Source organism: Artemia sp. Qi Xiang Cuo, chromosome 1 (genome assembly GCF_049724085.1).
Source record: "Artemia sp. Qi Xiang Cuo chromosome 1, ASM4972408v1, whole genome shotgun sequence".
Classification (NCBI taxonomy): Eukaryota; Metazoa; Arthropoda; class Branchiopoda; order Anostraca; family Artemiidae; genus Artemia; species Artemia sp. Qi Xiang Cuo.
In genome coordinates, this window is record NC_142794.1 from 70,798,537 (window position 1) to 70,826,448 (window position 27,912).

At 37.2% G+C, this 27,912-nt stretch overlaps 1 protein-coding gene across 1 annotated transcript in view; it reads left to right on the top strand.

Annotated features, from left to right (window-relative positions):
- Window positions 1–27,912, top strand: part of LOC148956676 (uncharacterized) — a 275,875-nt gene that overhangs the window by 96,461 nt on the left and 151,502 nt on the right. Inside the window, exons 6-7 of the mRNA XM_089091698.1 lie at window positions 20,217–20,339; window positions 25,546–25,665. Coding sequence (XP_088947824.1) covers window positions 20,217–20,339; window positions 25,546–25,665 — 243 coding nt within the window. The remainder of the gene's footprint in view (window positions 1–20,216; window positions 20,340–25,545; window positions 25,666–27,912) is intronic.

Here is a 27,912-nt window from a genome sequence, read left to right on the forward strand (position 1 = left end):
GGTTTTTATAGAATGCGTTGTCGTAGAAACTTGAAAACAGGCTCATTAGATTGGAAATTCAAAGGGCTAGTGCCCTTTTTAATAGTCGAAAGTGATTGGAGGGCACCTAGCCCCCCCACGCCCATCAGTACCCAAACCACATCCAATCAAAATTTGAGATAACCATTTTGTTCAGCGTAGGCTAGTTGATTTCCAGATAGAAATTTTTTTTTTGAGGTGGGCCCTCCCCCACAACCCTCCGGGCAAGGGTTTTAAGTTATGCCCTAGGGGCATATAAGGTTTTTATAGAAGGCGTTGTCGAAAATACTTCAAAACAGGCTTATTCGATTGGTAATTCAAAGGGCTAGTGCCCTTTTTAATAGTCGAAAGTGATTGGAGGGCACCTAGCCCCCCCCCCCCACGCCTATAATTCCCACAAACACATCCAATCAAAATTTTGACATAGCCATTTTGTTCAGCGTAGTTGATTTCCAGATTGAAAATATGTTTTTGAGGAGGACACTCCCTCACAACCCTCAGGGTAAGGGTTTTAAGTTATGCCCTGGGGTGCATATAAGGTTTTTATAGAAGGCGTTGTCGTAGAAACTTCAAAACAGGCTCATTCGATTGGAAATTCAAAGGGCTAGTGCCCTTTTTAATAGTCGAAAGTGATTGGAGGGTACCTAGCCCCCCGCCACGCCTATCATTTCCCCAAACACATCCAATCAAAATTTTGAGATAGCAATTTTGTTCAGCGTAGGGTTGTTGATTTCCAGATAGAAAATACCTTTTTGAGGAGGACACTCCCCCACAACCCTCAGGGCAAGAGTTGTAATCTATGCACTGGGGTCATGTAAGGTTTTTATAGTATGCATGGTCGTAAAAGCGTTACAACAGACACATTTAGTTGGAAATTCAACGGAATACTACTCTTTTTAATAGTTGAACATTATTGCAGGGCAACTAGCCCCCCACGCCCATTATTCTCCAAAACACATCCAATCAAAATTTGAGATAACCATTTTGTTCAGCGTATGCTAGTTGATTTCCAGATAGAAAATATGTTTTTGAGGAGGGCACTCCCCCACAACCCTCAGGGCAAGGGTTTAAAGTTATGCCCTAGGGGCGTATAAGGTTTTTATAGAAGGTGTTGTCGTAGAAACTTCAAAACAGGCTCATTCGATTGTAAATTCAAAGGGCTAGTGCCCTTTTAAATAGTCGAAAGTGATTGGAGGGCACCTATCCCCCCCCACGCCCACAATTCCCACAAACACATCCAATCAAAATTTTGAGATAGCCATTTTGTTCAGCGTAGTTGATTTCCAGATAGAAAATATGTTTTTGAGGAGGTCACTCCCCCACAAACCTCAGGGCAAGGGTATTAAGTAATGCCCTGGGGGCATATAAGGTTTTTATAGAATGTGTTGTCGTAGTAACTTCAAAACAGGCTCATTCGATTGGAAATTCAAAGTGCTATTGCCCTTTTTAATAGTTGAAAGTGATTGGAGGGCAAATAGCCCCCCACGCCCATTATTCCCCCAAACACATCCAATCAAAATTTTGAGATAGCCATTTGGTAAAGCGTAGGCTAGTTGATTTCCAGATAGAAAATATGTTTTCGAGGAGGGCACTCCCCCACAACCCTCAGGGCAAGGGTATTAAGTTATGCCCTAGGGGCATATAAGGTTTTTATAGAAGGCGTTGTCGTAGAAACTTCAAAACAGGCTCATTCGATTGGAAATTCAAAGTGCTAGGGCCCTTTTTAATAGTTGAAAGTGATTTGACGGCAACTAGCCCCCCACGCCCCTCCTTCCCCAAACAGATCCAATCAAAATTTGAGATAGCCATTTTGTTCAGCGTAGGCTAGTTGATTTCCAGATAGAAAATATGTTTTTGAGGAAGACACTGCCCCACAGCCCACGGGGTAAGGGTTTTAAGTTACGCCGTAGGGGCATGTAAGGTTTTTTATAGAAGTCGATGTCATAAATGCTTCAAAAAAGACTTATTCGATTGGAAATTCACAGGGCCAATGCCCCTTTTTATAGTCAAAAGTGATTTGAGGGAAACTAGCCCCCCCACGCCCATCAGTCCCACAAACACATAAAATCAAACTTTTGACATAGCCATTTTGTTCAGCGTAGTTGATTTCCAGATGGAAAATATGTTTTTGAGGAGGGCACTCCCCCACCTCCCTCAGGGCAGGGGTTTTAAGTGATGGCCTGGGGTGCATATAAGGTTTTTATAGAAGGCGTTGTCGTAGAAACTTCAAAACAGGCTAATTCGATTGGAAATTCAAAGGGCTAGTGCCCTTTTTAATAGTCGAAAGTGATTGGAGGGTACCTAGCCCCCCGCCACGCCTATCATTTCCCCAAACACATCCAATCAAAATTTTGAGATAGCAATTTTGTTTAGTGTAGGCTAGTTGATTTCCAGATAGAAAATATGTTTTTGAGGAGGGCACTCCCCCACAACCTTCAGGGAAAGGGTTTTAAAGTTATGCCCTAGGGGCGTATAAGGTTTTTATAGAAGGTATTGTCGTAGAAACTTCAAAACAGGCTCATTCGATTGGAAATTCAAAGGGCTAGTGCCCTTTTTATAGAATGTGTTGTCGTAGAAACTTCAAAACAGGCTCATTCGATTGGAAATTCAAAGGGCTAGTGCCCTTTTTTATAGTCGAAAGTGATTGGAGGGCAACTAGCCCCCCACGCCCATTATTCCGCCAAACACATCGTAGAAACTTCAAAACAGGCTCATTCGATTGGAAATTCAAAGGGCTAGTGCCCTTTTAAATAGTCAAAAGTGATTGGAGGGCACCTAGCCCCCCCCCGCCCACGCCCATAATTACCACAAACACATCCAATCAAAATTTTGAGATAGCCATTTTGTTCAGCGTTGTTGATTTCCCGATAAAAAATATGTTTTTGAGGAGGACACTCCCCCACAAACCTCAGGGCAAGGGTTTTAAGTTATGCCCTGGAGGCATATAAGGTTTTTATAGAATGAGTTGTTGTAGAAACTTCAAAAAAGGCTCATTCGATTGGAAATTCAAAGGGCTAGTGCCCTTTTTTATAGTCGAAAGTGATTGGAGGGCAACTAGCCCCCACGCCCATTATTCCCCCAAACACATCCAATCAAAATTTTGAGATAGCCATTTTGTTCAGTGTAGTTTATTTCCAGATAGAAAATATTTTTTTGAAGAGGACACTCCCCCACAAACCTCAGGGCAAGGGTTTTAAGTTATGCCCTAGGGGCATATAAGGTTTTTATAGAAGTTGTTGTCGTAGAAACTTCAAAACAGGCTCATTCGATTGGAAGTTCAAAGGGCTAGTGCCCTTTTTAATAGTCGAAAGTGATTGGAGGGCACCTAGCCCCCCCCCCACGCCCATCATTCCCCCAAACACATCCAATCAAAATTTAAGATAACTATTTTGTTCAGCGTAGGCTAGTTGATTTCCAGATAGAAAATATGTTTTTGAGGAGGGTACTCCCCCACAACTCTCGGGGCAAGGGTTTTAAGTTATGCCCTAGGGGTATATAAGGTTTTTATAGAAGGCATTGTCGTAGAAACTTCAAAAAAGGCTCATTCGATTGTAAATTCAAAGTGCTAGTGCCCTTTTTAATAGTCGAAAGTGATTGGAGGGCAACTAGCCCCCCCCCACGCCCATAATTCCCACAAACCCAGCCAATCAAAATTTTGACATAGCCATTTTGTTCACCGTAGTTGATTTCCAGATTGAAAATATGTTTTTGAGGAGGACACTCCCCCACAACACTCAGGGCAGGGGTTTTAAGTTATGCCCTGGGGTGCATATAAGGTTTCTATAGAAGGCGTTGTCGTAGAAACTTCAAAACAGGCTAATTCGATTGGAAATTCAAAGGGCTAGTGCCCTTTTTAATCGTCGAAAGTGATTGGAGGGTACCTAGCCCCCCGCCACGCCTATCATTTCCCCAAACACATCCAATCAAAATTTTGAGATAGCAATTTTGTTCAGCGTAGGCTAGTTGATTTCTACATAGAAAACATGTTTTTTAGAAGGTCACTCCCCCATAACCCTCATGCCAAAGGCTTTACGTTGTGTCATTTGGGCAGACGTGGTTTTGATAGAAGGCACTTTCATAGAAACTTATTAACAGGCTAATTCGACTGAAAATTAGGAACGCTAATGCTCTCTTTAATAACCAACATTTATTGGAGGGCACCTAGCCCCCCACGTCCCTCATTCCCCCAAACACATTCAATCCAAATTTTGAGATAGCCATTTTGTTCAACGTAGGCTAGTTGATTTCCAGATAGAAAATATGTTTTTGAGGAGGACACTCCCCCACAACCCTCAGTGCAAGGGTTTTAAGTTATGCCCTAGGGGCGTATAAGGTTTTTATAGAAGGTGTTGTCGTAGAAACTTCAAAACAGGCTCATTCGATCGGAAATTCAAAGGGCTAGTCCCCTTTTAAATAGTCGAAAGTGATTGGAGGGCAACTAGCCCCCCCCCCACGCCCATAATTCCCACAAACACATCCAATCAAAATTTTGAGATAGCCATTTTGTTCAGCGTAGTTGATTTTCCGATAGAAAATATGAATTTGAGGAGGACACTCCCCCACAAACCTCAGGGCAAGAGTTTTAAGTAATGCCCTGGGGGCATATAATGTTTTTCAGAGAAGGTGTTGTCCTATAAACTTCAAAAAAGGCTCATTCGATTAGACATTCAAATGGCTAGTACACTTTTTAATATTAGAAAGTGATTGGTGGATAACTAGCACCCCTCACGCCCATTATTCTCCAAACTACATCCAATCACCATTTTGATATAGCCATTTTGTTCAGCGTAAGCTAGTTAATCTCCAAATAGATAGTATGTTTTCGAAGAAGACACTTCTCCATAACCCTCAGGGCAAGGGTTTTAAGTTATGCCCTAGGGGCATATAAGGTTTTTATAGAAGGCGTTGTAGTAGAAACTTCAAAACAGGTTCATTGTCGTAGAAACTTCAAAACAGGCTCATTCGATTGGAAATTCAAAGGGCTAGTGCCCTTTTTTATAGTCGAAAGTGATTGGTGGGCAACTAGCCCCCCACGCCCATTATTCCCCCAAACACATCCAATCAAAATTTTGATATAGCCATTTTGTTCCGCGTAGGCTAGTTAATTTCCAGATAGAAAATATGTTTTTGAGGAGGGCACTCCCCCATAACCCTCAGGGCAAGGGTTGTAAGTTATGCCCTAGGGGCATATAAGGTTTTTATAGAATGTGTTGTAGAAACTTCAAAACAGGCTCATTCAATTGGAAATTCAAAGGGCTAGTGCCCTTTTTAATAGTTGAAAGTGATTTGTGGACATCTAGCCCCCCTCGCCCAGCAGTCCCCCAACCACATCCAATCACAAGGTGGATATAACTATTTTGTTCAGCGTAATCGCGTCAATTTCCAGATCGACAATATATTTTCGAGGAGGGCACTTCCCCATAACCCTCAGGGCAAGGGTTTGAAGTTGTGCCCTAGGGGCATGTAAGGTTTTTTATAGAAGTTGTTGTCGTAGAAACTTCAAAACAGGCTCATTCGATTGGAAATTTAAAGGGATAGTGCCCTTTTTAATAGTCGAAAGTGATTGGAGGGCAACTAGCCCCCCCCCCCCCGCCCCTCATTACCACCAACACATCCAATCAAAATTTTGAGATAGCTATTTGGTTCAGCGTAGGCTAGTTGATTTCCAAATAGAAAATATGTTTTAGAGGAGGACACTCCCCCATAACCCTCGGGGCAAGTGTTTTAAGTTATGCCCTAGGGGCATATAAGGTTTTTATAGAAGGCGTTGTCGTAGAAACTTCAAACCAGGCTTATTCAATTGGAAATTCCAAGGGCTGTGGGGGAAAATATGCTCATTCGATTGGAAAATATGTTTTTGAGGAGGGCACTCCCCCACAACCCTCAGGGCAAGGGTTTTAAGTTATGCCCTAGGGGCGTATAAGGTTTTTTATAGAAGGTGTTGTCGTAGAAACTTCAAAACAGGCTCATTCGATTGTAAATTCAAAGGGCTAGTGCCCTTTTAAATAGTCGAAAGTGATTGGAGGGCAACTAGCCCCCCCAATGCCCACCATTCCCACAAACATTTCCAATCCAAATTCTGAGATAGCCATTTTGTTCAACGTAGTTGATTTCCCGATAGAAAATATGTTTTTGAGGAGGACACTCCCCCACAAACCTCAGGGCAAGAGTTTTAAGCTAATGCCCTGGGGGCATATAAGGTTTTTATAGAAGGCGTTGTCGTAGAAACTTCAAAACAGGCTCATTCGATTGGAAATTCAAAGTGCTAGTGCCCTTTTTAATAGTCGAAAATGATTGGAGGGTAACTTGCCCCTCACGCCCATCATTCCCCCAAACACATCCAATCAAAATTTTAGATAGCCATTTTGTTCAGCGTAGTTGATTTCCAGATAGAAAATATTTTTTTGAGGAGGACACTCCCCCACAACCCTCAGGGCAAGGGTTTTAAGTTATGCCCTAGGGGCATATAAGGTTTTTATAGAAGGCGTTGTCGTAGAAACTTCAAAACAGGCTCATTCGATTGGAAATTCCAAGTGCTAGTGCCCTTTTTATTAGTCGAAAGTGATTGGAAGGCATATAGCCCCCCACGCCCCTTCGTCCCCCCAACACCACCAATCAAAATTTTGAGATAGCTATTGTGTTCAGTGTAGGCTAGTTGATTTCCAAATGGAAAATTTATTTTTGAGGTGGACCGTTCCCTACAACCCACAGGGCAGTTTAAAGTAGTGCCCTAGGGACCTGAAAGGTTTTGAAAGAAGTCGTTGTCATAGAAACTTCAAATCAGGCTCATTCGATTGGAAATTCGAAGGGCTAGTGCCCTTTTTAATAGTCGAAATTGATTGGAGGGTACCTAGCCCCACCCCCTCACTCCCATAATTCCCACAAACACATCCAATCAAAATTTTGAGATAGCCATTCTGTTCAGCGTAGTTGATTTCCCGATAGAAAATGTTTTTGAGGAGGACATTCCCCCACAACACTCAGGGCAAGGGTTTTATTTAATGCCCTGGGGGCATATAAGGTTTTTATAGAATGCGTTGTCGTAGAAACTTCAAAACAGGCTCATTCAATTGGAAAATCAAAGGGCTAGTGCCCTTTTTAATAGTCGAAAGAGATTGGAGGGCACCAAGCCCCCCACGCCAATCATTCCCCCAAACACATTCAATCAAAATTTTGAGATAGCCATTTTGTTCAGCGTATGCTAGTTGATTTCCAGATAAAAAATATGTTTTTGAGGAGGGCACTCCCCCACAACCCTCAGGGCAAAGGTTTTAAGCTATGTCCTGGGGGCATATAAGGTTTTTTATAGAAGGCGTTGTCGTAGAAACATCAAAACAGGCTCATTCGATTGAAAATTTAAAGGGCTAGTGCCCTTTAATAGTCGAAAGTGATTGGAGGGCACCTAGCCCCCCTCCCACGCCCATCAATCCCAAAAACACATCCAATCAAAATTTGAGATAACCATTTTGTTCAGCGTTGGCTAGTTGATTTCCAGATAGAAAATATGTTTTTGAGGAGGGCCCTCCCCCACAACCCTCAGGGCAAGGGTTTTAAGTTATGCCCTAGGGGCATGTAAGGTTTTTATAGGCGTTGTCGTAAAAACTTCAAAACAGGCTCATTCGATTGGAAATTCACAGGGCTAGTACCCTTTAATAGTCGAAAGTGAATGGAGGGCACCTAGCCCCCCTCCCACGCCCATCATTCCCCCAAACACATCCAATCAAAATTTGAGATAACCATTTTGTTCAGCGTAGGCTAGTTGATTTCCAGATAGAAAATATTTTTTTGAGGAGGGCACTCCCCCAAAACTCTCAGGGCAAGTGTTTTAAGTAATGCCTTGGGGGCATATAAGGTGTTTATAGAAGGTGTTGTCGTAGAAACTTCAAAACAGGCTCATTCGATTGGAAATTCAAAGGGCTAGTGCCCTTTTTAATAGTCGAAAGTGATTGGAGGGCAAATAGCCCCCCACGCCCATTATTCCCCCAAACACATCCAATCAAAATTTTGAGATAGCCATTTTGATCAGCGTAGGCTAGTTGATTTCCAGATAGAAAATATGTTTTTGAGGAGGGCACTCCCCCACAACTCTCAGGGCAAGGGTTTTAAGTTCTGCCCTGGGGGTATATAAGGTTATTATAGAATGTGTTATCGTATAAACTTCAATAAAGGCTCATTTGATTGGAAATTCAAAGGGCTAGTGCCCTTTTCAATAGTCAAAAGTGATTGGAGGGCACCTAGCCCCCCCCATGCCCATCATTCCCTTTAAGTTATGCCCTAGGGGCATATAAGGTTTTTATAGAAGGCGTTGTCGTAGAAACTTCAAAACAGGCTCATTCGATTGGAAATTCAAAGGGCTAGTGCCCTTTTTAATAGTCGAAAGTGATTGGAGGGCGCCTAGCCCCCCCTCACGCCCATAATTCCCACAAACACATCCAATCAAAAGTTTTAGATACCCATTTTGTTCAGCGTGGTTGATTTCCAAATGTAAAATATCTTTTTGATGAGGATACTACACCACTACCCTCAGGGCAAGGGGTTTAAATAATGCCCTGGGGGAATATAAGGTTTTTATAGAAGCTGCTGTCGTAGAAACTTTAAAACAGGCTCATTCGATTGTAAATTCAAAGGGCTAGTGCCCATTTTAATAGTCGAAAGTGATTGGAGGGCGCCTAGCCCCCCCTCACGCCCATAATTTCCCCAAACACATCCAATCCAAATTTTTAGATAGACATTTTGTTCAGCGTAGTTGATTTCCAGATAGAAAATATGTTTTTCTGGAGGACACTCCCCCACAGCCGTCGGGGCAAGGGTTTTAAGTTATGCCCTGAGGGTATATAAGGTTTTTATAGAAGGCATTGTTGTAGAAACTACAAAACGGACTCATTCGATTTGAAATTGGAATGAATAGTGCCCGTTTTAATAATTGGAAATGATTGTAAGGCAACTAGCCCCCCCACGCCCATCATTCCCCAAAACACATCCAATCAAGATGTCAATATAGCCATTTTGTTCAGCGTAGACTAGTTGATTTCAAGATAGAAAATATGTTTTTGAGGAGGGCACTCCCCCACAACCCTCAGGGCAAGGGTTTAAAGTTATGCCCTAGGGGCGTATAAGGTTTTTATAGAAAGCGTTGTCGTAGAAACTTCAAAAAAGGCTTATTCGATTGGAAATTCAAAGGGCTAGTGCCCTTTTTAATAGTCGAAAGTGATTGGAGGGCATCTAGCCCCCCCCCCCCACGCCTATCATTCACACAAACACATCCAATCAAAATTTTGACATAGCCATTTTGTTCAGCGTAGTTGATTTTCCGATAGAAAATATGTTTTTGAGGAGGACACTCCCCCACAACCCTCAGGGAAAGGGTTTTAAGTAATGCCCTTGGGGCATATAAGGTTTTTATAGAAGGCGTTGTCGTATAAACTTCAAAAAAGGATCATTCGATTGGAAATTCAAAGGGCTATTGCCCTTTTTTATAGTCGAAAGTGATTGGAGGGCAACTAGCCCCCACGCCCATTATTCCCCCAAACACATGCAATCAGAATTCTGATATAGCCATTTGGTTCCGCATAGGCTAGTTAATTTCCAAATATAAAATATGTTTTCTAGGACGACACTCCCCCAAAACCCTCAGGGCAAGGGTTTTAAGTTATGCCCTAGGGGTATATAAGGTTTTTATAGAAGGCGTTGTCGTAGAAACTTCAAAACAGGCTCATTCGATTGGAAATTCAAAGGGCTAGTGCCCTTTTTAATAGTCGAAAGTGATTGGAGGGCACCTAGCCCCCCATGCCCATCATACCCCCAAACACATCCAATCAAAATTTGAGATAACCATTTTGTTCAGCGTAGTTGATTTCCAGATAGAAAATATGTTTTTGAGGAGGATACTCCCCCACAACCCTCAGGGCAAGAGTTTTAAGTTATGCCCTGGGGGCATATAGGGTTTTTATAGAATGCGTTGTCGTAGAAACTTCAAAAAAGGCTCATTCGAGTGGAAATTCAAAGGGCTATTGCCCTTTTTGATAGTCGAAAGTGATTGGAAGGCAAATAGCCCCCCACGCCCATCATTCCCCCAAACACATCCAATCAAAATTTTGAGATATCCATTTTGTTCAGTGTAGGCTAGTTGATTTCCAGATAGAAAATATGTTTTTGAGGAGGGCTTTCCCCCACAAATCTCAGGGCAAGGGTTTTAAGTTATGCCCTAGGGGCATATAAGGTTTTTATAGAATGCGTTGTCGTAGAAACTTCAAAACAGGCTCATTCGATTGGAAATTCAAAGGGCTAGTGCCCTTTTTAATAGTCGAAAGTGATTGGAGGGCCCCTTGCCCCCCCCACGCCCATCATTCCCCCAAACACATCCAATCAAACTTTGAGATAGCCATTTTGTTAAGCGTAGGCTAGTTGATTTCCAGATAGAAAATATATTTTTGAGGAGGACACTCCCCCACAACTCTCAGGGCAAGGGTTTTAAGTTATGCCCTTGGGGAATATAAGGTTTTTATAGAATGCATTGTCTTAGAAACTTCAAAACAGGCTCATTCAATTGGAAATTCAAAGGGCTAGTGCCCTTTTAATAGTCGAAAGTGATTGGAGGGCACCTAGCCCCCCCCACGCCCATAATTCCCACAAACACATCCAATCAAAATTTTGAGCCAGCCATTTTGTTCAGCGTAGTTGATTTCCAGATAGAAAATATGTTTTTGAGGAGAACACTCCCCCAAAACACTCAGGGCAAGGGTTGTAGGTTATGCCCTGAGTGCATATAAGGTTGTTATAGAAGGTGTTGTCGTAGAAACTTCAAAACAGGCTCATTCAATTGGAAATTCAAAGGGCTAGTGCCCTTTAATAATCGAAAGTGTTTGGAGGGCACCTAGCCCCCCCACGCCCATCATTCCCCCAAACACATCCAATAAAAATTTGAGATAAACATTTTTTTCAGCGTAGGCTAGTTGATATCCAGATAGAAAATATGTTTTTGAGGAGGGCCCTCCCCCACAACCCTGAGGGCACGGGTCTTAAGTTATGCCCTAGGGGAATATAAGGTTTTTATAGAAGGCGTTGTCGTAGAAACTTCAAAACAGGCTCATTCGATTGGAAATTCAAAGGGCTAGTACCCTTTTTAATAGTCGAAAGTGATTGAAGGGCACCTAGCCCCCCCACGCCCATAATTCCCACAAACACATCCAATCGAAATTTTGAGATGGCCATTTTGTTCAGCGTAGTTGATTTCCAGATCGAAAATATCTTCTTGAGAAGGAATATTCCTAACAGCCGCCGGGGCAATGCGATCAAATTATACTATGAGTGCACGCTATGTTTTTATAGACGGCGTCATTGTGTCGAACAAAAAAAAGGCTAATTTGCTGGGACATATGCAGAATTAGTACGAGTTTTAATAGTCGAAACTGATTGGATGGCAACTAGCCTCCCACGCCCATCATTCCCCCAAACACATCCAATCAAAATTTTGAGATAGCCATTTTGTTCAGCGTAGTTAATTTCCAGATAGAAAATATGTTTTTGAGGAGGACTCTTCCCCACCACCCTCAGGGCAAGGGTTTTAAGTTGTGCCCTAGGGCATGTAAGGTTTTATAGAAGGCGTTGTTGTAAAACTTCAAAACAGGCTTATTCGATTGGAAATTCAAAGGGCTAGTGCCCTTTTTAATAGTCGAAAGGGATTGTAGGGCGCCTAACCCCCCCCCCCCTCACGCCCATAATTCCCACAAACACATCCAATCAAAATTTTGAGATAGCCATTTTGTTCAGCGTAGTTGATTTCCAAATAGAAAATATGTTTTTGAGGAGGACACTCCCTCACAACCCTCAGGGCAAGGGTTTTAAGTAATGCCCTTGGGGCATATAAGTTTTTTATAGAAGGCGTTGTCGTAGTAGAAACTTAAAAAAAGGCTCATTGGATTGGAAATTCAAATGGCTAGTGTCCTTTTTTATTGTCAACATTGATTGGAGGGTAACTAGCCCCCCACGCCCATCATTCCTCCAAACACATCCAATCAAAATTTTTAGATAGTCATTTTGTTCAGCGTTGGCTAGTTGATTTCCAGAGAGAAAATATGTTTTTGAGGAGGACACTCCCCAACAACCCTCAGGTCAAGGGTTTTAAGTTATGCCCTAGGGACATATAAGGCTTTTATAGAAGGCGTTGTCGTAGAAACTTCAAAACAGGCTCATTCGATTGGAAACTCAAAGGGCTAGTGCCCTTTTTAATAGTAGAAAGTGATTGGTGGGCACCTAGCCCCCCCCACGCTTATCATTCCCCCAAACACATCCAATCAAAATTTTAAGATAGCCATTTTGTTCAGCTTAGTTGATTTCCAGATAGAAAATATGTTTTTGAGGAGGACACTCCCCCAAAAACCTCAAGGCAAGGGTTTTAAGCTATGCCCTGAAGCAGATAAGACTTTTAAAGAGGGCGTTGTCTTAGCAACTTCAAAACAAGATCATTCGATTGGAAATTCAAAGGGCTAGTGCCCTTTTTACTAGTTGGAAGGGATTTGTGGGCAACTACCCCCCCCCCGCCCATCATTCCCCCAAATACATCCAATCAAAATTTTGAGATAGCTATTTTGTTCAGTGTAGGCTAGTTGATTTCCTGATAGAAAATATGTTTTTGAGGAGGTTTCTCCCCCGCAACCCTCAGGGCAAAGGTTTTAAGTTATGCCCTGGTGGTATATAAGGTTTTTATAGAAGGCGTTGTCGTAGAAACTTCAAAAAAGGCTCATTCTATTGGAAATTCAAAGGGCTAGTGCCCTTTTTAATAGTCGAAAGTAATTGGAGGGCAACTAGCCCCCCCCATGCCCATCCTTTCCCCAAACACATCCAATCAAAATTTTGAGATAGCCATTTTGTTCAGCGTAGTTGATTTACAGATATAATATATGTTTTTTAGGAGGACACTCCCCCAAAACCCTCAGGGCAAGGGTGTTTAGTTATGCCCTGGTGGTATATAAGGTTTTCATAGAAGGTGTTGTCGTAGAAACGTCAAAAAAGGCTCGTTCGATTGGAAATTCGGTAAATAAATGAAACCCAAAACGAACAGAAATTACTATAAATAATCGAGTCAAACTCAAAACGAGCAGAAATTAACGTTAGTTGGGCACAAAACCCATATGCCTTCCCAAGGCCAGAACAAAATTTGTACTTTACTGAAAAAATATAAATGTTTTTACTTTTATAACTTTAATAAATCAAATAATATTAACATTTTGATTACTACGTAGACAATGCACATTCATTTGTATTTTTTCAGTAAAGTGCAAATTTTGTTCTGACGCTTGGGAAAACATGAAAAGTTTTGCGCCCAACTTATGTTGAACTTTCTGCTCGTTTTGAGTTTGACTTGATTATTTATTGTGATTTCTGTTCGTTTTAGGTTTCATTTATTTATCAATGCTGATTTGTGGCGGTTTCATGCTTGCTAGATTATATGATTTTATTTTTGCTCATTTTTTGTTTAATGGAGGTTTTTACTTTTCTTTGAAAAACTTACTTTGTGGAAAAAGTTTTTTTTTTAATTATTTTTATATCTAAACATCAGGGAAACCTATTGTAGGGGTTGCGAAGGTTTCGGCTACGTAGAAGATCAGAAATCAGGCAGAACGTCCATCAATACAACAATAATACTCCTCTTCGTCAATCCTAAATTCTGCACTGAAAACATTTTTAAGAACTTATTTATCAAAATTTTTGTTTGCCGAAAATATTGATTAAACATTCAAATTTTGTCCCAAATTTTTATTACAATCCAAATTTTTAATTTTTGAGCAGAAAAACGGAAAAAGTGGGACACCACTAATCAATTTAAAATTATTGATATATATATATATATATATATATATATATATATATATATATATATATATATATATATATATATATATATATATATATATATATATATATATATATATATATATATATATATATATATATATATATATATATATATATATATATATATATGTATATATGTATAGTAGTGTGTAGTGTGTGTGTGTGTGTGTGTGTGTGTGTGTGTGTGTGTGTGTGTGATATATATATATATATATATATAATTTTTATTAGATCCAAATTTTTAATTTTTGAGCAGAAGAAACGGAAAAAGTGGGACACCGACGTATATTAATTTAAAATTATTGATATATATATATATATAAAAAAAAATAAATTAATAATATATATATAAATATATATATATATATATATATATATATATATATATATACATATATATATATATATATATATATATATATATATATATATATATATATATATATATATATATATATATATATATATATATATATATATATATATATATATATATATATATATATATATATATATATATATATATATATATATATATATATATATATATATATATATATATATATATATATATATATATATATATATATATATATATATATATATATATATATATATATATATATATATATATATATATATATATATATATATAAATATATATATATAACAGAAATTATTCCGTATATGAAAGGGGCTGTCCCTCCCTCCAACGCCTCGCTCTTTACGCTAAAGTTTGACTCTGTCTCGCAACTTTATTTTTTAAAACAATAAAAAAAAAATTAGCGTAAAGAGCGAGGCGTTGAGGGGGGACAGCCTCTTTCATATACGGAATAATTTCTGTTTGTTTTAAGTTAAATTATATATATATATATATATATATATATATATATATATATATATATATATATATATATATATATATATATATATATATATATATATATATATATATATATATATATATATATATATATATATATATATATATATATATATATATATATATATATATATATATATATATATATATATATATATATATATATATATATATATATATATATATATATATATATATATATATATATATTTATTTTTATAGTCAGATATATATATATATATAGTAGATATACATATATATATATACATATATATATATATATATATATAATTATATATATATATATATATATATATATATATATATATTTATATATATATATATATATATATATATATATATATATATATATATATATATATATATATATATATATATATATATATATATATATATATATATATATATATATCATATGTACACATAAATATCCCCTCCCCACAGAAATATCCTCTTTACATTTAAATTCCGGTGAAAATTTACCCCGGACAATTATCCTTAATAACTCTGCACTTAAAATTGAGACGGAAAAGAGAAAGCAAGACATGTAAAAAGAATTTTTGTTTACGAATTCTGGCAAATTTTCCCAGTGTACAATTTCCCTTGACAAGTTCACTTCCTGGAAAATTCCCTCCCCCTGGAAAATTCAACCTGGAAAAAACCCCAGCAGAAAATTCATCCCGCATTCGTAAATGCATACATACTTTCCAATAACAAATACTATGTGTGAACAATGGGCAAATTTTATAACTTAAAGACCTTTCTCTTTCCCCTGGGACTGTGGGGAGGGGTCATGTCATATCCAAAGGCAGAGTTATTGGACCATTAAACTATGATGAACAAAATGGTTACCTCAAACTTTTTATTGGGTGATTTTGGAGAAAATTAGGCGGGGGAGGGCGCCTAGCTGCCTTCCAACATTTTGTTCATTTAAAAAGGGCACTAAAACTTTTAATTTCCGTTCAAATGAGCCGTCTCGCGATATGGTAGGACCATTAGGTCTATACGATTACCCCTGAAAAAAAAAACAACAATAACAAACAAACAAATAAACATGCATCCTTGATCTTTCTTCTGACAAAAATACAAAATTCCATATTTTTGCGGATAGGAGCTTGACACCTCTACAGTAGGGTTTTTTCTTTTTTTTTTTTCGAAAACCAGGCAAATTTTCTCAGGCTCGTAGCCTTTAATGGGTAAAACTAAACTTTATGAACATTTTGTATTTGAAATCAGCACAATAAGCCATTTTTTATATATCTATTGGCATCAAAATTCCGTTTTTTAGAGTTTCCGTTTCTATTGAGCCGGGTCGCTCCTTACATGCAGTTCGTTACCACGAAATGTTTGAAATAATTATTAAGGAGACAACTTGCTTTATCACTCTTTTTCGTTTTCCCCACATTAATATTTGAATGGCTCCTGCCCTCCCTGAATGCTCCCTGAAAGTTTTAACTCAATTCCCTCAGTTGTTTCCTATATATTGCAGAGGTGCTATTTCGATAACCTGGGCAAATATGCTGATTTACCACAGAACTTATGTGTGCATAGATTCAAAGTTCTACTGGTATTAATGATGCCAAAAGCGTTAGGCGAATTGGAAACGCACATTGTTTTGCCCCCGTATTCCCTCCCTCTGAAAAAAATAATATGAAGTGGCCTTGTCCTGTCCTTTGCCGCCTCAGCTCTGCAGGAGTTTAAGCTTGATCTCCCTGTCGTTCTTCAATTATTGTTGATGTGCCCTTTTGATAACCTGGATACATAATTTAATTCGTTTACCTCTGCTCCTCACCAAGTAAGAATTTGAGGTCCACTTAACCCCTAAAATCCCTAGAAGTTTCGACTTGATCCCACAAGCTCTCTTGAGAAAATGAAGATACGCTATTTTGAAACCTTGTGCCACATCGTCTCCTTCCCCTCCAATTCTTAAAAATATCCTCAAAATTATCCCCCTCCCCCAACTTCAACACTTCCTGAAAGTTAATTTGTAATTTCTGAGACCACACTGGCTAAACATGACAAGGCGAAAAGACGTAGAAGAACGAAGAAATAAAGGAGCTATTGTTTCTTTGATAATAATGATTCTTGGCAAAAGAGAGTGAAAAATCATCTTTTGTCACTGGCTTTGATTTACCCTGTTATTTTCTTCATTCTCCTACGTCTTTTTATTTTGTCCCTGAAAGTTTCAACTAGATCCACATTTTCAGGATATTGCAGATAATTTGAAAACTCGGAAACACATACCGTCATATGATTATGTCAAGGGGGTGCTACCATTTCGACTAACCGTCACAAGCACTAAACGTCTTAACATCTAAAAGGAAAATCCGTCAGAACCACTAACCGTCAGAACATCTAAAAACATTTATAAGTTTATATAATAGTAATAAGTGTATAATAGTTTAGAAACAAATTTCGGCTATATATTTGCACATCAGCGGAGTGTGGATAAAGCATAGCATATATTAAATATGTAACCTAACCTTACCTAGGTACGTTTTCCCCCCTAAACCCCAAAAAACTAAACTTTCAAAATTGTAGATGTTATGACGGTTAGTGGTTCTACGGATTTTTTTTGTCGATGTTATGACGGATTTTGTCAATTTCCTGACGTTAGTGCTCCTGACGGTTAGATGTTATGACCTTATGACGCCTTCCCCTATCACCCCTTGGGTTGTGGGGTGATGTTGGCAACGTTGGCATACTTGTTAGGCTTTTCGACGTCTCCGAATAAAATAAAAATTACAAAATTTCGATCATTGAAGGTTACGGGGGGGGGGGGGACTCGAAAAGGGTAAAGGAGAGACACTAGTTGCTCTTCAATCACTTTCGGCACTAAATAGGGCAGTAGAACTTGGGGATAGTAGAGTCCCATCCCCAATTTCTGCTGCCATCCCTTACATACGAGGGTGCCTGGGAAAGCCCAAGGATTTCGCCGTTATAAGCTTCAAACTGATCAGAAAAATAAACTTGTATATTTATGTCCTCCCCCCCCCCCCCACACACACACACAACAAAATGTTTGGTCGTTTTGATCCTTAGAACTACCCTTGAAAGTTTTGAGGCAATCGTACATTCAACATCAAAGAAGCTCTCTTTATCGTTTATGAACGTATGTGTAAACAGTTGGCCATTTTTTATTATTCATCGCCCTTGCCCCTGAGGCTGTGGGGTCGTGTCATCCCCAGAGGCATATTCACTGGACGTTTATACTATCTTTACAAGATGGCTAATTTAAAATTTTAATCGGATGACTTGGGGGTGTAGAGGGGCCGGGTAACGACTCATAATAAGGGCGCTGTGACTTCCAATCGGCAATTAAAAGATTCCCCTCCTAAGATTCAATGACGGTCCCTTCCATGCGAAGTGACTGGGATGAAAATATAAATAAACAAATAACAGGTTGAGGGTATATGGTTCTTTGCTGAGGCAACACTAGAGCGCTGCTTCTGATTGTTCGGCTGTGTAATATGTTTGGCTTTTCGTCTCAAAATTAAGGAGGTGCATTTGGTTAAGCAGAACAGGTATATCTTGTTTGAAGTATTTCATAAGGCTTAAATTGTAAATACGCACTATTTTGCGGTGAAAGTTTTTTTTTTGCCTCCACGCTAATCATACCAATTAATCAGCTTAATAATAATTCGATCTATACCATTGCTTTTCCATCATTGTTAATGTCGCGGACCCCCATCCAAAATTATTGAACAATAACCTCTCGACATCTTATGTTAACCAATATTTTGAGTAAATTGTCTATTTTGTCCAAAGATCTTAATTTTCCATTAGTTTTGATTGATATGTATTAATTAAAAAGTAAAAAGTACTTGGTGTATAAGAGTTAATTATTTTCTTTTGGCTACTTGTGATCCTTTTTCCATGGGATCACGAACGATCTGAAGTTTGAGAGACAATGGTCTATGTACTCTGGAGCTCCAAATTGAAAAATTTGCCCAGGTGTTTTTAAAATCTGAAAAAGTTAGTTCCAATAAATACCTGATGCACAATTTTATTGTTATTTTAAATCAGACAAGAGAAGAGATTCCCCGTGGTAAATGCAAAAGGTGATGTGCTGTACTTTTTGTCAAACTGATATTCACAACTCATCCTATTAACTGAACAGATGCGATCAATTAAGCAAGAATCAATTAAAAATGACCAGGAATTACTATTAAAAAATAAATGAAGCCTAAAGTGAACAGAAATCAAAATAAACGGTCAAAGCAAACATAGAGGTAATGGTACTAATAAAGAGGAATAAAAAATCTTAAAAGGAGCAAAAGTTAAATTGAATATTTAAGGCAAACTTGAAACAAGCTAAAATTACTAAAAATAGGAATTTGGCTACTGTCCCTTTTCCCCCTTCCCTAACCGTTAAAGTACAAAACTTGTTGTCATTTGTGTTTTCTTGAAAACATTGTTTTTATTTTTCAAAACAACGACAGCGAGTAAATAGAAAATCACTCTAATAATCGAGATAACTGGAAAGAACTAATTAGAATAAACTGAACATTTAATATATAATGATATTGCTTCCTGGAAACTTAGCAATCCAAGATTTTGTTTCACTGTAATTTCTATTTTTATTTATCAATGTTGTAAATGAAAAAGAAAATATTGGTAGTATGTTTTGTTTTCAGTAAAGCGCAAATGACGCAACAAGCTTTAGGCTTTATTGGTTAGGGAAGGCGGAAAAGGTTTTTCCGCCTTCCCTACAAGATGGCTATTTCAAAATTTTTATCTATTGTTCTTGGCTAGAGGGTAGCTAAAAAAGATATGGGAGGGTAGGGGGTGGCAGCCCTCCAACTACTCTGAAACGATTCTCAAAAGGTCCTGTAGTTTTTAACTTAATACCCTCAGCCGTTCCTTATATATTGCTGATGTTCCCTATTGACAATTAGCAAGCAGAGAGTGGGCTATGATTGTGTTCGACATTCCTCTCAACATTTCTTTAAAGTTTCACCTTAATACCCTAAGCCTTTTTGGAGACCCAGGATCAAACATGCCCTCTTTTCCTAATTAAATACATTATATGTTAACAATTTACAACTTGAACAGCTTACTGCCCTTGCCACGGGTGCTGTGTTTTTTTTTGCCAACCCTTGGGATACACTTATTCGACATTTGGACTATTTTGAACAAAATGAATATATCAACAATTTTAATCGGATGGTTTGTGTTTGTGGCGATTGTACCTTTGCTTCATTGGCTTTTATTGTCTTTTTTTCAGATTTTGCATTGCAATTTCGCCTTCTTCTCTTCGTTCCGTGCCAAAGACGGACCGTGAATATTAGTCCAAAATATCTGCTGGTCGCTTTGTGTTTTTAATGGTCTTCACCCCCATAGGTCATTTAATGTTTAAAATAAAAAAAATTTAAAATTTCGGACTTTTCTTGCCTCTTTCTCTTATTATCTTTTTGTTTGCACGCTTTTTCTTACCTAGAGGTACCTGCTTCATGCAGCGCAGACGAGTTTCGTTGTTCTGATCCAATGAAATGTATTCCTGTAGGATGGCGATGTGATGGCGCAAAGGATTGTTTTGATGGCTCTGACGAGGAAAACTGCTGTAAGCGCTATGTTTGTTTAAGTTTGCCTTATTTATCTGTTTTTGCTTGGTATGCTGCCGAATTGATAAATAACTTTTGTTGTTATTTATTGTGCATGTGCAATTTCTTTTGCCGCCTCTCTTCTGTTCCTTTATTATTGAGACCATTAAATATTTTTGTAAGATAGCGTAGATAGGGATTTCTCGTAAAGAAATGCCTCGGGAACGTCTTTACTGGGAAAGCTTTGAGCAAAAAACCTAAAAGCAAGATATTTAAATCATTGGATTTGTTAGTTTCATATCAATCCACTCACCAAGGATCATGATGTTACATAGACTTTCAAACAGTTCGTGGCACGAACCGTAATTAAGGAGCAATCCGGCCCAATAGCAACCGAAACTCTAAAAACAAAAGAATTTTTAAAACAAATGATAAATCTAAAATTTGTCTGTTTCTGCTGATTCTAAATAGTTAAAATTCATTAAGTAGAATTTTACCCATCAAAAGCTACGAGCCTAAGAAAATTTGCCTGGTATTTGAAAGAAGGTGGGAAAACACCCCCAAAAAGTCAAGGGATCTTAATGAAAACCACACCATCAGATTTGGCGTATTAAGAAACTGTATTGTAGAGGTTTCAAGCTCCTATCTACAAAAATGTAAATTTTGAATAACCAGTTCGTTCAGCATAGTTGGAAGAAAACGATCAGAAATGGGCTTTTTAAAGACCAAACGAAATACTGAAGAAACACACGAAGCGAATATTTTGAGAGAACAACCACCTCTCTTCATCAGCGCGAAGAAAATAATATAAACAAAGAAAATGCCAAAGAAAAAAACAAAAAACAGACGTGGAAAGTCAACAAAACCAATGAAAATCAATGATAAAAACAGCCAAAAAATTAAAAGATAAATAAAATTCAATAGGCTAAAAGAAAAAATTATAAGAATTAAAATCAAATATCTAACAACCATAAAGTGAGTCATTTGCCAATATCCGCGATTTGCACAAAATCCAAAAATTCCGAACTGCCATCGGCTGATACTGACGAACAACACCATCGGCGGAACTGCCATCCGCCGATGGCAGTTCAGAATTTTTGGATTTTGTGCAAATCGCGGATATTGGCAGATGACTCACTTTATGGTTGTTAGGTATTTGATTTTAATTCTTAAATTTTGTCTTTTATTGAATTTTATTTATCATTTTTGGCTGTTTTTTTTTCATTGGATTTTAATTTGTTTTGTTGACTTTCCGTGTTTGTTTTTTTGTTTTTTTCTTTGGCATTTTCCTTCCTTATATTATTTTCTTCGCGCTGAAGAAGAGAGCCGGTTGTTTTCTCGAAATATTCGCTTCGTGTGTTTCTTCAGTATTTTCGTTCGGCCTTTCAAAACCTCATTTTTGATAGTTTTCTTTCATTATGTTATGGCAGGCCAATGTGGTTTAAGAAATTATCATAGTTGGAAGTTCCGATAACTATGCCTCTGGGGGTGACACAACCCCCCCCCTTCCACCCCCATAGCCCCTGGGGAAAGGGCGGTAAGTTATGAAATTTGCCCATTATTCACATATATTATTTGTTATGAAGAGACATTTTTTGGGTGGGGGGAATGTTCTGCCGGGGATTATCCATGGGGAGACTTCCGTGGGGAGGAAGTTTCTGAGGGGAATTTTCAAGGGGAAACTTTGCATGTGGGATTTGCCAGAATTCATGTATAGAATTCCTTTTATTTGTCTCACTTTCTCTTTGGTGGCTCAATTTTACATGTGGAGATGTTTTGGGAGAATTTTGTGCAGGGAAGGAATTACCCGGAGATATTTTAACGTGGGGGAATTTTCCACTAGAGAAATTCTCCGTTGAAAATTTTTTCCGACGGATACTTGAAATGGTAGGGGGATTTTCGGCATGATTTGAAAAACGATCGTAAATTAAATAAAAAAAAAACAAGTTGTTTTTGCGTTGGGGGAATTTCCACGGGAGAAATTTTGCTTGGAAAAATTTTATGGGGGATGCTCTCCATGGGGGTAGGATTTTGGGCATGATTTGAAAGAAGTATCGGATATAAAAAAAAAGTTTCTTTCAGATGAAAGTAAGGAGAATTTTTCAGGGGGAATTTTCGGCGAGGATGGAATTATCCGGAGAGAATTTTCTGGGGTGGGGGGGGTGGTGCTTACGTGGGAGAAATTTCGAAGAACATTCCGTGGAGGGTATTTTCCACGGAGGGGAATTTCATATAATTTTTTGAAAAACGATAAGAAATTAAACAAAAACAAAAGTTTTGTCGAACGAAAGTAAGGAGCAATATTAAAATTTAGATCAATCAGGAATCATTTAATTTTTAATGTTGCTCCTTGCTTTCAGTTGAAAGACTTTTTTTTATTTAATTGCATAAAGAACGACTAAAATTTGCCTACAGAGATGGCGGATCTTCTATTTTTCAAGTTTCAAAGCATTTTTCAGCGGATTTATCAATAACAATAAAAAAAAAGTGAAAAGCTCAAAAACGTAAATCAGTAAATGGATAAAGTTGGATCTGATATCGAATGATTTTAAAATCTGTGACTTCCCTTGAAACATTAAAACAATGGGAATGCAGAAGAAATGTTTTCCACTGCGTTTCTATGGCAAAAATCTGAAAGAATGACAGTGTAACCATTGTATGGTATCACCGCTATTGATAGACTTGTAAACTCTTACTTCTTTATAATACATTGTGCCAACATCGTTCTTATATGCCCCCAGGGCATAACTTAAAACCCTTGCCCTGAGGGTTGTGGGGGGAGTGTCCTCCTCTTTACTTAGTCCCCGTTTCTTGTCTCGTTCTCGAGTCTCCCCGTTCTTTACTTAGGCAGCGCGATCGCGCTGCCAATGATTTATGCATCAACTTTCGATATAAACCTTATATACCCCCAGGGCATAACTTACAACCCTTGCAGTGAGGGCTCTGAGGGGGTTATCATCCTAAAAGACCTAATTTTCAGAACGTTCAACTACTTTGAACAAAATGGATATTTCAAAATTTTGAATGGATGTGTTTGGGAAAATGGTGGGCGTGATAGGGGCGTTAGTTGCTATCCAATCACTTTGAACTATTAAAAAATCAATTTCCTTTGATTTTTTTTTCCTTTCAATTTCCAATTGAATGAGCATTCGAAATTGAGAGGGTTAGTGCCCTTTGTAATAGTGGAAAGTGATTGGAGGGTAACTAACCCCCCTCTCACGCCCACTACTCCTCCAAATACATCCAATCAAAATTTTCAGATACCCATTTTATTCAACGTAGGAGAAAGTTCTGGAAATTAGATCTTTGAGAATGACATCCTTCCCCAACACTCAGGGCAAGGTTGTAAGTTATGCCCTGGGGGCATATAAGATTTTTATTGAAAGTTTTGTCGTAGAAACTTCAAAAGGGCTCATTTGATTGGAAATTGAAAGGGCTAGTGCCATTCTTAATAGTTGAAAGTGATTGGAGAACGACTACCGCTCCCCTCACGCCCACAATTTCCCCAAACACATCCAATCAAGATTTTGAGATAGACATTTTGTTTAACGTAGTTGAAAGTTCTGGAAATTTGGTCTTAGAGGATGACAACCACCCTAACATCCCTTGGGGTAAGTGTTGTAATTTATGCCCTGGGGCATATAAGGTGTTTATAGAAAGCGTTGTCGTTTCCAAAAGGGCTCATTCGATTGGAAATCGAAAGGCCTAGTGCCCCTTTTAATAGTCGAAAGTGATTGGAAGGCTTGCCATTTTTATAGTTAAGATCGATGTGGGTATAATTTATTATTTTATGTTGTTGTTGTTGTTTTGACCAGGGCACTTCGTATCGAAGGAGTTGTCGTGGGAACTTCGGAAAGGGCTCATTCGATTGAAAATAGAAAGGGCTGGTGCCCTTTTAGTAGTCGAAAGTGATTGGAGGGCAACTAATCCTCCTTCCACTCCCACCCTCCCATTTGCCTATTATGTGTAAAAAATAAATGTTGCCTTAAGATTAAATCAAAATGCACTGTGATAATGCTAATGTCCAATAAGGCATCTCAGCAGTATCCCAAGAACGACTGAGCGTATTATGTTCAAACTTTCGGGGCTATTTCTACTCTTAAAATTTAACCAAATCAAAATAGCGTAAGTGTATCCAAGCTATCAAAGAAAGTAGACAGATTTTTTTGCGAATGGTATCAAGTTTTCCATTTGCAGGTCAACTACAGGAGGTACGAAACTAAATTAAACAGTACTAATTGTGTCCAGATTTTTAAAAGGGTGTATGTTGTTAAAAATTGCTGAAAATTTTTCTCCAGTATACAAATAGCAGACCAAACTATAAAAGTCTTAAAACAGCGAAAATATATAACGTTTTATTTTCTTTTTTCCTGAAAAGAATATGTCAATATAAAACGAACACAAATAAATTAAAGAAACTTCTTCCACAAAATATGTTTTTCAAAGAAAAGAAAAGAGCTCAACTGCACATAAAATGAACAAACATAAAATCAGATAATTTACCAAGCCTGAAACTGCCACAAATCAGCATCGATAAATAAATGAAACCCAAAACCAACAGAAATTACAATAAATTACCGACTCAACTCAAAACGAGCAGAAATTAACATAAGTTGGGCGCAAAACCCCTATGCCTTCCCAAGGCCAGAACAAAATTTGCACTTTACTGAAAAATACAAATGAATGTGCATTGTTAGTTTAATATACATACACTGATATTTAGCAATCAAAACATTAATATTATTTGATTTATTAAAGTTATAAAAGTAAAAACATTTATATTTTTTCAGTAAAGTGCAAATTTTGTTCTGGCCTAGGGAAGGCATAGGGGTTTTGAGCCCAACTTATGTTAATTTCTGCTCGTTTTGAGTTTGACTTGATTAATTATTTTAATGTCTCTTCGTTTTGGGTTTCATTTATTTACCAATTCTGATGTGTGGTAGTTTCACGGTGGGTAGAATATTGTATTTTTATTTTTGCTCATTTTTTGGTTTAATGGAGTTCTTTATTTCTTCTTGAGGAACTTGTTTGGTGGAAGAAGTTTTTTTTAATTAATCTTAGGAAAAGAGACAAAACAAAGAAGAAAAATGTGTAGCTTTGGGAGCCTTTGGAAAACTGTTTGTTATATTTGAACCCTTTATATGGGTGGCTTTTTTTACTTAATCCGTTTTGAAATAGACAAGATTTATAGGAATTGCTTTACTAACATGGTTGCTTCGCTTGCAGCGCGGAGTTGTAACGAAGACGAGTATGCTTGCCCCTCCGAGCCTGGTAACTGCATACCCTCTGCTTGGCTTTGTGATCAAACCAATGATTGTCTTGATGGATCAGACGAAGCAATTTGCAGTGAGTAGACTAACCTTAAAATTAAATTAATTTCACTGTCTAAGTATGCCGTCCTTTTCGCTTTTTTTTAATATAACACTTGATGTGCAGTAGGCTAAATCCTATTTCATAGAGTAAATCCTGTATATCTGGGTCGTGCTGGCTTCTATGGAAAGCAAAATTCTTGGGAATATCTCTGGATTTCGGTGACAAGCTTGTTGTTCATACAGCGCTAATAAAGTTCACAGGCTCAAAGCTTTCCATAAATTGCACGCAGTAATTTTTGTGACCGTACAAGCACGAGTTTTTGCGTAGGCTATTGACTTCACGTATTGTATGGAAGTTTTCTTTAGCAAACATATAGTACCAGCAGGTTTTCTGCTATTTTCTGATATTTTGTACTAGCCGTATAAATAACAATGATTGATGAAGAGAGGACATAGGTTACAGATTACTTAACTTTGAACATGATATAATTATTGGCATTTGATGCGGGTTGAGAATGAAACCGTTCTTGGGAACGAACTGTAACTAAAGAACGATTATTTCATTGCAGGTACAGAAAAAGCAATTTCAACAAATACAATTTATTTATCTAAATATAGGGAGGGGGTAAATTATTAGATAGGGGTTAAATGCCCTGCCTCCAATCACCACAACTGAGTCTGGTCTTCGTGATTACTTCCAATCCCAGCAGCGATGGTTTTCTAGTGTGTTTGAAGGAAGCGAAATCAGTTATTTCATGTCTGCCTCTCTATTAACACCATTTTTCACTAGAAAAAAAAAAAAAAAAAAAAAAAAAAAAAAAAAAAAAAAAACTGAATCGATGAACAGAAGACAAAACCAATCTTTTTGTAATCGTAAAGCTACTACTCTAGATAATTGAGTTGCCTTATAATTTTTTTTTGGGGGGGGGGGGGCGGAGAGAGTTTAAGAGGCATTTTCTTTTTTTGTAAATAACATGTTATGAGCATTTAAAATATACCAATATCTGCACTTTATGTCTATTTGTATTCGGATGTATTTTTTTTTTTCAGGGATAAACTGAAATAAAATGGATTTTATTAAAAAAATAGAGGGCGCAGCTAATAAATGAAAATAATTAATCAATTAATTAATAATAACAAATTATTAAATAACAATAACTAAAACAATTAAAGTAATTAATATTAATTAAATAATAAATGATAAGTTTGAAGATAATTGAAAAATAAATTATTGATTAATTAATTAACTGAGAGTAATTTTGTTAAGATTTGGCCTGAAAATTTTGTGAGAGACAAGGAGGGGGCAGGGTTGCTTGCAAAATCTCATCAAAAATGGGCTTTAAGACTTGGCAATGATCAAGCCATTGAAAATTTCTCTTAATCGTTACTGCATAAATGAATGCTGTGATCCTGTGTATGCTCACAGGCTCACAATATTCATTATATGGGGTCGTCCGGAATTCGAACCCGGGACCTCTCGCACCCTAAGAGAGAATAATACCCCTTGACCAACGACCCTTTGAATAAAATTGTAATATTTAGAAATATCATGTGCATATTTTTGGAACAAAAAATCGAAAAGATTTTAAGTTCTTGCGTTTCAAACGTTCCAAAAAATTATCCAGTACTTCCTTGTTAGCCAATACACACTTGATAATTGAAGTTAGGTTAATCCTAATGAAATAACCAAAAGCTGATGAAAGTATAATACTTTAATAACAAAATTATGGAAGGTGGGGGGGGGCGCCCGGAACATATTATGTATAATAGCTAACCTAACCCGACCAAAATACCATATCTATATATTAAAATATTTAATAAGAATGTACCCACAACGTACTTTTCAAGTGAACCTAAGCTAATTGTCGTAATTTTATTTTGAAAGACTGCTCAAACACAAGGGCCATTGAATTTGAATGAGAAGTATTTTAAAAGAACTTTAAGACTTTAGTGCAAAGAGCGAGGGTTGAGGAAGAGGTAGCCCCCCTATATATATATATATATATATATATATATATATATATATATATATATATATATATATATATATATATATATATATATATATATATATATATAGTATATATATGTATATACACATATATATATATATATATATATATATATATATATATATATATATATATATATATATATATATATATATATAGAGAGAGAGAGAGAGAGAGAGAGAGAGAGTAGTATATATATATATATATATATATATATATATATATATATATATATATATATATATATATATATATATATATATATATAT